Source organism: Solanum stenotomum, chromosome 7 (genome assembly GCF_019186545.1).
Source record: "Solanum stenotomum isolate F172 chromosome 7, ASM1918654v1, whole genome shotgun sequence".
NCBI classification, from domain to species: Eukaryota; Viridiplantae; Streptophyta; class Magnoliopsida; order Solanales; family Solanaceae; genus Solanum; species Solanum stenotomum.
The window spans coordinates 17,197,219-17,208,876 of record NC_064288.1 but is presented as its reverse complement, the minus strand read 5'-3'; the positions used below and the strand labels follow the sequence as shown (position 1 = coordinate 17,208,876).

Genomic DNA, 11,658 nt, shown 5'->3' with positions numbered 1-11,658 from the left:
GGAGTGAAAGAATACCTACATAGAGCCTCAGAGCTGGAACACACGACTCTAGCACATAACATCTGAAATAGAGGAAAAATGAAAGAGATGGCGGAAGATCAAATTTGGAAACCCTACAATGTAGGACCTTGTTTTTGTTATTGTGATTATTACACTGAATCCGTCACTTTTGGGCTGGATTTGGACTCTTATTTTTAGATTTTGTGGGTTGCTTTTGAACAATTTATGTTTGAGCATTCAATAAATGGACCATGAGTCCAAATTGTTAAAAAAAAAAAACTAAAAACTCTTTTATATTCAACTAATATAATAGAATTAATTTATACTTTTGATTTGATATAATATTTATGACCGTCACGTTACCTAGTTTTTAATCTAATAAATTGAGAAATTATTTTAAAACCATTTCTATGAGAGCATTTTGGATAGTTGAGTTGTGTGATGTAACAGAATAAAAAGGGTTTATGTAAGTATGTAATCGGGGTGGCGTTTGGCAAAAAATCGGAGCAAACACGTCCTCCTTTTCGGCAGGGCAGACAAGGTGCTGGTGTCTGGAACGAGAAGCAGCAGAATTGTTATTGACACGACAAATTGGGGATTTGGATGTGTATATAATAGTAAGTAAGTAGCCACATTTCTCTGTACATATTGTGGAGGTTGAAACAACAAGTGTTACCAATTTGTTGAATAGGGCTTGCAGTTCCAGTTTTACAAACCCCTTAATCGAATTCGCCGTAAAAGTAACACTTTATCCTCCTTTATTTTCCTTGTCTGCATTGATAGTACTTGTGCTATCTCATATTTAGCTTTACCCTGGTGCCATGGCAGTGGATGAAAGCAATAATCATGATGAGATGGTAGAGACTTCAAGTCCAAAGGAGTTCACCACAAATGCTGTTCTACCTGAAGGTTGTTTTAATGTCGGTATGGGATTTGTATCCAAATTTACAGAAAAAAGTTCCTTTCCTTACTACCTTGCAAAATACACTAGTACTTTTTGTTAAGGTTGTGATGTTGTAGGTAGCTATGGACTGTGGATAGTGTCTCATATTTGTTACACAAACTTATTCTGCTCTCGTTTCATGGCAGATAATGCAACAGATGATGTGGGTATTGTAGAGACTTCAACTGGAAAGGAGTTTACTCCAAATGGTCTTGAAGCTGAAGGACGCTCAAATGTGGAACCTTATGTGGGTATGGAATTTGAATCAGAAGAAGCTGCTAAGGCATACTATAGCACATATGCCACACATTTGGGCTTTATCATGCGAGTAGATGCATTTCGACGATCTATGCGTAATGGGGAGTTGGTGTGGCGTCGACTTGTCTGTAATAAAGAGGGTTTTAGTAAAAGTAGACAAAGTCAGAACGGAAAAAAAAAGTGCAGAGCAATTAGGGAAGGATGTAAGGCCATGATAATTGTGAAGAAAGAACAGTCTGGAAAATGGCTTGTTGCTAAATTAGTGAAGGAGCACAATCATGCACTGGTTGTCAAACCTGTTAATACCCCTAAAGGTGCAGTCTTGTGTCAAACACCGGTAAGTACTTCAAGCTAATTGATGACATTTGAAATCAGGTTGTAGACTGGTTTGTATCAAATGCATTTCTTCTTATGTCATCATTCCTTCCCTTTCCTTACATTAATTAGAACAGAAGTCAACAATTTGCTGTACTGATTGAGACGTAAGTGGACAACTTCTTTTTTCTTCTTCTGCTCTGTTGCTAAAACCATAACTGCCTCTTCCAAGTCTTTCGTCTTTGAGTTCTTAGCTGATGCAGTTAATGATCCTCATTTACAAATATTAGTTCACTGTGATTTAGGGATGCCTGTTAGTGTGGCATGACCTTCTCCATGGAAAATAAGCTCCTTAAAATGCATTGATTATTACCTCTTCCTTACTAGATATTTATATTTGCACCAAATTATTGAAGAAAGAACAATTTGTGGGATTGTCTTTATCAATAAATATTTATAGCATTAGGAATTTGAAGAAACTTCTTGTCCAAAATGTATGTCCTGCAACTTGGCTTCTTTGTAATCAAGCATGAAGTGCTGTCAATGAAGGAGATATAGCTCTATTGCAATGACATTGTGAAATCTGTTCTCTTATCATATGTGAAAAGGCTAAGCTACAGGAGAACTGGAAATCCATTATTGTTTAGAGTCAAACAGAATAGATGTCTGTTACTGCTCAGGTGATCCAAGGCTTCTGAATCAAGAACCAGAGTCAACACATGAAGAACGTATGAGACACTCAATTCTTAGGATCGATTGACTGATTAGACTGTGGAATCTGCATTGATCTTGAGGTGGCAAACACAAACTTTGTCAGAAAGTTTTTAGGTGAACATGAACTTCAATATTTTCTTCCTTTGGCTCTGGATTCTTGGTTCAAAAGTTTAGATCACATTTCTCTCCATACTTGGTAAGATTCACTAGAATTAGTAAACTTTCTTCAAATCTATTGAACAAGAAGCCCTATAATGTTATGTTAATCACCACTCTGGTAATAGTTTTCTCTCTTCACTTGTTTTAATATGATATCAGCGCATGATATTCCAACTTACGTGACCACCTTTGTCTTGCAGTCAAGCTTTTCATTTATCTTTTTCCAAATAGTCTTCTATTCTTGTCTACCTTTGGTGACTTAGAGCGGAACCACATCTCTTTTAGTGTCTATCTTTTTTGTCTCCCTCATTCCACTCAATTCTGATTATTAGTCTTCAAGATGAGCACAACTATGAAGATCGCCCCTCGAAGTCCTTCACACATCAGGCTTGAAGTCTCAGCTCCAATTTTTTCCCTGGAAAAGCATCTCTGCTCCAATTGTTTGTCTGTCCCACACACCATCAAGTGTCAAGGACCGATATCAGTTCATGTCAGCTGACATTTCAAGTCAAAATTCCGTTTTGTCTATCATGGATTTACATATGCTACCTATCAAGTTAGCCATATATCTTAGTTGATATGTCAAATCAACAATCAATTTTTCTCCAGTCAGTAGTTCTCATCAACTCACTTGTCTAGTCAGCATTCTATCTTTGCTGAACCAGCAGCATATATCATTAGTCTTTATCAGCAATCTAGTCAAGCTGGCAATATGTGTATTTTTAAGTTAAATTGTCCCTCATATTTGTCCGAACAACAAGTTTAATCATCTCCTATTGATTCATGGTAGCATCATGGCCAAGTCAATAGCTTGCAGCGCCAAGTTAGTTATATTTCATGGCAGTGCCAAGTTTGTTTTATTATTATAATGATATCATTAAAATGACTTTCAAAACTTTTACTATTTTATGTAACTCAAATCTCTCTCTTAAACAAGCCTTGCATATAATATGACTTATCTATCTCCTTTCTCTGCTCAGAACCATTAAAATAGGTACTATCATTTGAAGAGAGGCAGTAAGCCGATCCACTACTTTTACTTTTTTGATGTAGCGCGAACAAACCTGTAGTCCTTGACCCATTAGTACATGTTTCTCATGTGCATTGGGCTAATCTCTCCAAACCTGCTTTTGATTCTCCACATCCAAGCAGGGAACCAGTACTTGGTCCCTATAAAGAACTCAAGAAAGAAATCAAATGATAAATCACGTATCAGCAGGAAATGATAAAGTGCAGTTTACCCCAATCTTAGGGTGGATTTCACACAAGAGAACATTTTCTTGCCTCAACTTCTTGGCAGCCACAGTTATTAGCATCCTTAATCAGGGTATTACAGTTGCAGATTTGGTAGTCAAACAAAGGATGATCTACTTAACTGGTGCTATATGTCTGCTTGACTAGGTAAACATTGTGTAGGTCAGTGGAGGATGGCATATTTGTTTGTCAACTTCTGCAACAAGGATTATGACCCATGTAACACATGCTTATAAATAGTCTTTGAATCAAGGCAATGTCCCACCTGGATCCTCACTGGAATTTATCAGTATATATTAAAACCATGCTTTTAGCCAATATCTAGGCTTGCACTTGATATAGCCCAGATATTAGTTGGACCATGGACACAGTTTTGGGGGAGTGTTTGAATCATTGGTGCGAAGTAGTCCATTTTCAAATTATAAGCTTACTTGATTGATATCTTTAGGTTATTTGCCCCTTGTCATATATGTGAGAAATGTTGAAGAAAAATATTATTGAATGTATTTACGTTAGTGCACAGAGAACCCTATTTATAGACACTATAATACAATCCTTTACCAAGTAGAATTCTATATACTATTCCTGTTCCTATTCTTAGTAGGGTTGTGTAAACATATTCCTATTCTAACACTCCCCATCAAGCTAGTGCATACAAATCTTGTACCTAGCTTGTTACAAATGTAATTATATGAGGACCAGTGAGGGACTTGGTGAGTTGATCACTTGACTTCACAACTTTGGTAACAATATCTCTTGAGAGTATCTTTTCTCTAAAAAAGTGATAATCAATCTCAATGTGCTTAGTCCTCTCATGGAACACTAGATATGATGCGATATGGAGGGTGCTTGATTATCACACACAAGTTCCATATGATCAGTTTCTCCAAACTTTTGTTCTCTCAACAACTGTTTGATCCAACCTAGCTCACAAGTTGCTAAATCCATTATTTGATATTCTGCTTCTTCATTAGATCGAGCAATCACTCTGTTTCTTACTCTTCCACGACACCAAATTACCTCTTACTAAAACACAATATCTAGATATCGAACGTCTATCGGAGGGTGATTCTTCCCAATCAACATCTGTATATCAAATGATATGCTCATGGCCTTGATCCTCGAAGTGTAGTCCTTTACTGAGGGCTGACTTTATATATTGCAAAATACGAACCACTACATCCCAATGACTATCACAAGGAAACGTCAGAACCTGACTTACAACACTCACAGGAAAAGAGATGTCAGGTTAGTCATTGTGATATAATTCAACTTTTCAACTAACTGTCTATACCTTTTAGGATTACTGAGTGGCTCCTTCTGTCTTGGAATGAGTTCTACATTCGGAAGTATATGAGTGTCAATGGGTTTACATCCCATCATTCATGTCTCCTCAAGAATGTCTAAGGCATACTTGTGTTAAGAAATAACCATACATGATCTATACTGAGCAACCTCAATACCTAGAAAAAACTTTAGTCTTTTGAGCTCTTTAGTCTGGAAATGCAGAAAGAGATGTTTCCTCAAATAAGTGATACCATCTTGATCATTGCCGGTGATAACAATATCATCAATGTGAACAACCAATAAATACACAGATTTGGTGCAGAATGCCTATAAACACGCAGTGATCAGCTCCACTACGAGTCATGCCAAACTCTTGAATTGTTGTGCTGAACTTCCCAAAGCAGGATAGCTCTATATGATGCATGTCTCACCTAAGACAACATAAAGAAAAGAAAAATCCAATTCTCAAACAGATGCTATATGTGCAAAAAAGAGGCTGAAACCCCAGACACCTTCTTCTTCATTGTGAGGTGGCCTCAGAATTATGGAGCATGTTTTTTTGTCTCTCTGGCATCAATTGGACCACACCCCTCACTGTTAAGGATGCATATGAGAGTTGGAGTCTATGGAAAGTTGACAAAGCCATCATGAAGATCTGGATTATGATACCTGCTTGTATTTTTTTGTGTATTTGGTTAGAGAGGAACAAGAGATGTTTTGATGGAGAGTCAGCTGCTTTAGGCATTTTGAAGACTAGGTGCACTGAAAATTTGTTTAGTTGGACCAACTTGTATCCTGCTGTTAATGCAGAACAACGTCAGGATTTTACTAACTCATTAGCTCTGGCTTAGATAGTTTGTATAGTTTGCCAGAGATTTTTTTTTGTAAGCTCAAATGCCATATCTTGTAAATTTTGCATCTTCCTGATGCTGTTATTAATGCCACTTATCTTATCAAAAAAAAAAAAAACTTCCCAAAGAAGGCTCGAGGAGGCAGTTTCAGACCATAAAGTGACTTACGCAATCAACATACAAGGCTACTAGACTCTCTTGAGCAACAAAGCTCAAAACTAGGTGGCAGCTCCATATAAACTTCTTCCTTAAGATCACCATGATGAAAATCATTCTTAATCCAATTGATGAAGGGTCCAATGACGACGACAACCATAGATAGAAAAGACTATCTGAGTATACCCTTTGGCAACAAGGCAGGCCTTAAGCCGATCAACCTGACCATATGGACCAATTTTGATAGTATAAACCCAATGATAACCAACATTAGATTTACCTACAGTAAGGGAGACAAGCTCCCAAGTACCACTCGTATGGAAAACAAACATCTCATCAATATAGCCTGCCTCTATTTAGAATGAGAAAGTGCTTCACCTGTAGTCTTAGGAATGGAAATAGAGGACAAAGATATTACAAAGGCATAATAGGGTGATGAGAGACGATGATAACTCAAGAAAGTATAATGTGGGCTAGCATTTCGAGTGGATCATATACCTTTTTGAAGTGCAATCAATTGTCTAGGAGGAGGCAAGTGTGCAGTAGGAGCAAGGTTCGGCACATGACATGAATCATTTGGGACTAGTGCTGGATGCGAACGACGATGATAAGTCAATACTGGTGGCACTACAATTGGAGATGTAGAAGTAACCGTCGATTCCTCAAAAATCGGTACATGTAAGACATGAGGCATGGGTAAGACCGCAAAGACATCAGAATGATCAGAAGATGTATAGCAAGGTTGAGATTCAAAGAATGTAATATCAATAGACATGTGGTAGCGATGAAGATCAGATAAATAGCAATGGAACCCTTTTTGAACAGGAGAATAACCAAGAAAGACACATTTGAGAGCATAGGGGCTAATTTATCTTTTTTAGGACCTAAGTTATGAACAAAACATGTGCTCCCAAAAACACGAGGGGGGTAGAGTAGAGATGTGACAAAGGAAATAGTATGGTATGTGGAACCTGATTCTAAATAGAAGATGAGGACATTCTATTAATTAATAACAAGATGCAAGGACTGCATCACTCCAAAAACGCAGTGTAACATGGGATTCAATGAGTAGAGTGCAAGCAGTCTCAATGAGATGCCTATTCTTCCTTTCTGCTATACAGTTCTCTGAGGTGTGTATGGACAAGATGTCTGGTGAATAATTCCTTGGTGAGTCATAAACTCCTGAAAATTGGGAGGATAAGTATTCTAAGGTATTATCAATAGGAAAAGTACGAATAGAAACACCAAACTTATTTTGAATTTCAACAAAGAAACTTTTGAATATAGAAAATTACTTAGAACGATCTTTCATTAAGAAAACTCAAGATGCAACTCAAGTGCATCTTGAATAATCATCATTGAAACTAATGAAATCCTAAGGGTGAACTGATTCTACTAGGACCCCAAATATCAGAATGAACTAATGAAAAAATGGACTTTGAACAACCCTCGGTACTACATGAAAATGTAACACGAGTGTGTTTTCCAAGTTGACATGACTCACAATATAATGTGGATAAACTAGACAAACTAGGCACCATCTTCTGCAACTTGGATAGACTCAGGTGTCCCAAACGTTTGTGAGTTAGGTCTGGAGGATCTGTAATGGAGCATGCTGTGAAGGGATTTGAAGAGGTAAGATAGTAAAAGCCTTGTGATTCATGTCCTGTGCCAATCATTTGTCTCGTACTGCGGTCCTGCATGAGAAAAAAAGTCATCAATAAATGTTATGCCACAATGTAAGGCACGCGTCAAATGACTAAAATATGCTAGATTAAAAGGAGAACCAGGGAAAAGAACAAAATCTAGGGTGACAGAAAATAAGGGTTTAGCTTTTCCAACCCCTTTTGGTTTTGTTTGGAACCTATTGGCTATAGTAATAGCAGGAAGAGATTGTGAATAAACAATATCAGACAAAAGTGATTTGTTACCAAAATTATGATTAGAAGAGCTTAGATGACCCACGATCCAAGAGTACTAGATTAAGAAACACAAGTAAAAGAATTACCCGCAATAGAAACATTAGGTTGAGCAACCGAGGCTACTTGTGGAGACGTTGCTTACTTGCTCGATACTGAAGGAACTCATCATATTCTCTCTGAGCAATATGAGCATTATTGGATGGTCGATTAGGTTGAGAAACAGATTCTACTTGCGGAGATGTCTAGGAGCTCATTTAGAGCAAAATGATAAAAAATGGGTGGTGGACCATGCAAAATATAACATATGTCACGAGTGTCCAAGCTTATAACAATAACTACACTTGGATTGAGGTTTTCCAGAACGACTTCCTCCTCGTCGATTCTCCATAGATTGATAAGCTCGTTTTTCTATAGTTTGAGATGCGAGAATAGATGAGTCAATGGTGGGTGATGGAACTACTTTGTGACTGAGAGGCACCAGAAGACGAGAGAATAATTCATCAATTGTAGGAACTGCAAAACTGGCTAAAATTTGATCACACATTGAATCATGTTCAGTAGGAAGTCCAACAAGTGTAAGAACTAGAAACAACGTCTGCCTGTGCTCTTGTTGTTTTTCTATGTTCAGAATAACTGGCATCAAAGTTTTGAATTCCTCCATGACTGCTTGTACCTGACCTAAGTAAGTAGACATATTTGATTCTTGTATCTTTAAGTTGGTCATTCGAGATATCACATCATAGAATCGAGATATGTCATTAGTGTATTAAGCACGAGCCTCTTCCAAACTGAATAACATGTCTAGAATGGGCGAAACAAGGACATCAACTTTGAATCAATAGATCGCCATATGTGACTACATTATTAAGCATCAACCTTCTCCCATTGTACTTTGGCCGTTGCACCTTGCTCACTAGCCTTTGCCTTTTCATCTACCACACAAGCATTTTTTGTTAAGTGGTCTTGGACTCCTTAACCCTTGCACTACAACTCAACCGAGGAAGCCCAAGCTAAATAGTTTGAGTTTCCCATTAATGGTTCTGAAGTGATCACAAGGCTTGAATCTCCTATATTTTTGGAGCCAAGAATATCAATTCCAAAGAACATATTGTAAAATTATAATTCTCTCAAACAAAATTGAAAAAAGAAACGGGGATATAATCTGAAAAAAAGAAGCTAATTTCGCTGGAATGATGCTCGGCAATAATTTTCTCACAATTACTATGATACCATGTGAGAAATATTGAAGAAAAATATTATTGATTGTGTATCTACATTATTACACAAAGAACCCTATATATAGACACTATAATATATACCATTACCAAGTAGGATAGTATATACTATATACTAATCCTATTCTAAGTAGGATTTTTTAATTTTATGAACTTTTTTGTCAAAAAATATACTATATACTATTCCTATTCCTATTCTAAGTAGGATTGTGTATAAAAATTCCTATTCTAGCAATACACATTCAGCTAGATTAGCTAATCAACTAGATTGTTTAAATGATTTGAAGTCTTTATCATGATCAATTGTATGCCCTAACCTCTTTCTTTCCAAAATAAAGTTCTTCTACCATCCCCTACTTTGATAATGTATTATGTGAATGTATTCCATATTCTTTCCAAAATAAAGTTCTTCTACCATCCCCTACTTTGATTATGTATTATGCGAATGTATTCCATAAGAATCTAATATATTTCCAATTTCAACTCCATCCGAGGGCTTTTGTGTTACCATGATCCAAGAGTTTTCCATCTTATACTTCTTTCTAACCATTTGCCTATAGAGCGCCTTCTCCTCAATCCTCATTGTAAAATCTTCAGAACCACTTCATAAGAAGATGGTTGTTGTGTACCTTTCGGGGTCGTTTGGTTTGAAGACAAGTTATGTTGGGATTAGTTATGATGGATAAGTTATGTTGGGATAAGTTATGATGGGATTAGTTATGTGGAGATTATTTTTTTATTAGTTGTTTGGTTTGTCAAATTTGCATGGCATAATTTCTAAGAATAAGTTATTTGTTTACTGTTAGAATAGAAATAAGTATTTCCTACTTAGAATAGAAATAGGAATAGGAATAGGAATAGGAATAAGAATAGGAATCCTAGTTGGAAAAGGATTCCAATGTAGTGTCTATAAATAGGGTCTCAATGTAACTATTTAGATACACAATTCAATAATATTTTTCGTATATATTTCTCACATGGTGAGAACAAACAAGTCACCGTATGTCTATGTCAATTTTCGGTGACTGTTGGGTTTGATTTTGTTATTCTTTTTTCTTTCTGTGGGTGTTGTGCGAAAACCAACACCACCACTAGGCTCGGAAAGCCCCCGCAACCAAACCCCAGCCAAAACCACCGGAAAACATCACCCCACGCGCTCTCACGCGCCAATCGGAGGTGGTAGTTTCCGGCGAGATCTGTCTCACGCGCCGGCGCATGAGGGCTTTTCTGATCATATTTTTTGAGATTTTTTTTGACAGTTGGGGTCGCCCAACCATTCCGACCAGGCCCATACTGTTTTTGACCAGAACTGATCGTCGGAATTAGGGTTCCGGCTATTTCCAGGCAGTTTTCGGCGACTTTTCTTCGAGATTTGAATTTTCCGACAATCAGATCTCAATAATCAAGTTTTTTTTCATTGTTTCCAGGACAAATTTAGCATAATGTCTTTTGGGTGTGATGTTTTTGGTTCCAAAAATATGGGGATTGGAAGTTCTAGCCCTATAATCACTTCAGAACTTTTATTGGGAAGTTCAAACTATTTATCTTGGGCTTCCTCGGTTGAGCTATGGTGCAAGGGTCAAGGTGTCCAAGATCACTTAACGAACAAGGCTTATGAGGTAGATGTAAAGGCAAAGACTAGTGAGGAAGATGCAAAAGCCAAAGCACAATGGGAGAAAGTAGATGCTCAATTATGTAGTCTCTTATGGCGTTCTATTGATTCCAAGTTGATGCCCTTGTTTCGCCCATTCCAGACGTGTTATATAGTTTGGGAAAAGGCTCGTGCTTTATACACTAATGACATATCTCGATTCTATGATGTGATATCTCGATTGACCAACTTAAAGAAACAAGAATCCGATATGTCTACTTACTTGGGACAGGTACAGGCAGTCATGGAGGAATTTGACACATTGATGCCAGTTATTACGAGTGTGGAAAAACAACAAGAACATAGACAAACATTGTTTCTAGTTCTTACTCTTGCTGGACTTCCTCTTGATCATGGTTCTGTACGTGATCAGATTTTAGCTAGCCCTACAGTTCCTACAATCGATGAATTATTCTCTCGTCTCTTTCGTCTTGCGGCACCTCCCAGTCACAAGGTAGTTTCATCACCCACTGTTGACTCATCTATTCTCGCATCTCAAACCTTTGAAAAGCGTACATATCAATCTATGGAGAATCGGCGAGGGGGAGGGCGTTTTGGGAAACCTCGATCCAAGTGTAGTCATTGTCATAAGCCTGGACACACTCGTGATATATGTTATATTTTGCATGGTCCACCACCCAGTTATGATCCTATTGTTCTAAAGGAATATAATGAGTTCCTTCGAAATCGCGCAAGTAAACAGACATCTCCACCAGTAGCATATGGTGCTCAACCTAATCAACCATCCAATAATGCTCATATTGCTCAGACAGAATATGATGAGTTCCTTCAGTATCGTGCAAATAAGCAAACGTCTCCACAAGTAGTTTCGGTTGCACAACCTGATGTCTCTGTTGCGGGTAATTCTTTTGCTTGTGTGTCGCAATCTAGTACTCTTGGAACATGGGTCATG

The 11,658-nt window shown here is 37.5% G+C and overlaps 1 protein-coding gene across 8 annotated transcripts in view; it reads left to right on the top strand.

Annotated features, from left to right (window-relative positions):
- Nucleotides 1–422: 422 nt before the first annotated feature.
- LOC125871027 (protein FAR1-RELATED SEQUENCE 5-like) overlaps nt 423–11,658 on the top strand; it is a 15,216-nt gene continuing 3,980 nt past the window's right edge. The window contains exons 1-3 of one of the 8 annotated variants that reach the window (XM_049551614.1): nt 423–617; nt 829–909; nt 1,090–1,538. In XM_049551614.1, coding sequence (XP_049407571.1) covers nt 617; nt 829–909; nt 1,090–1,538 — 531 coding nt within the window. In that variant the 5' untranslated portion in view covers nt 423–616. Of the gene's footprint in view, nt 741–783; nt 925–1,089; nt 1,539–11,658 lie in introns of all 8 variants that reach the window. The other 7 variants (XM_049551610.1, XM_049551613.1, XM_049551609.1 and 4 more) reach the window with 7 other exon arrangements.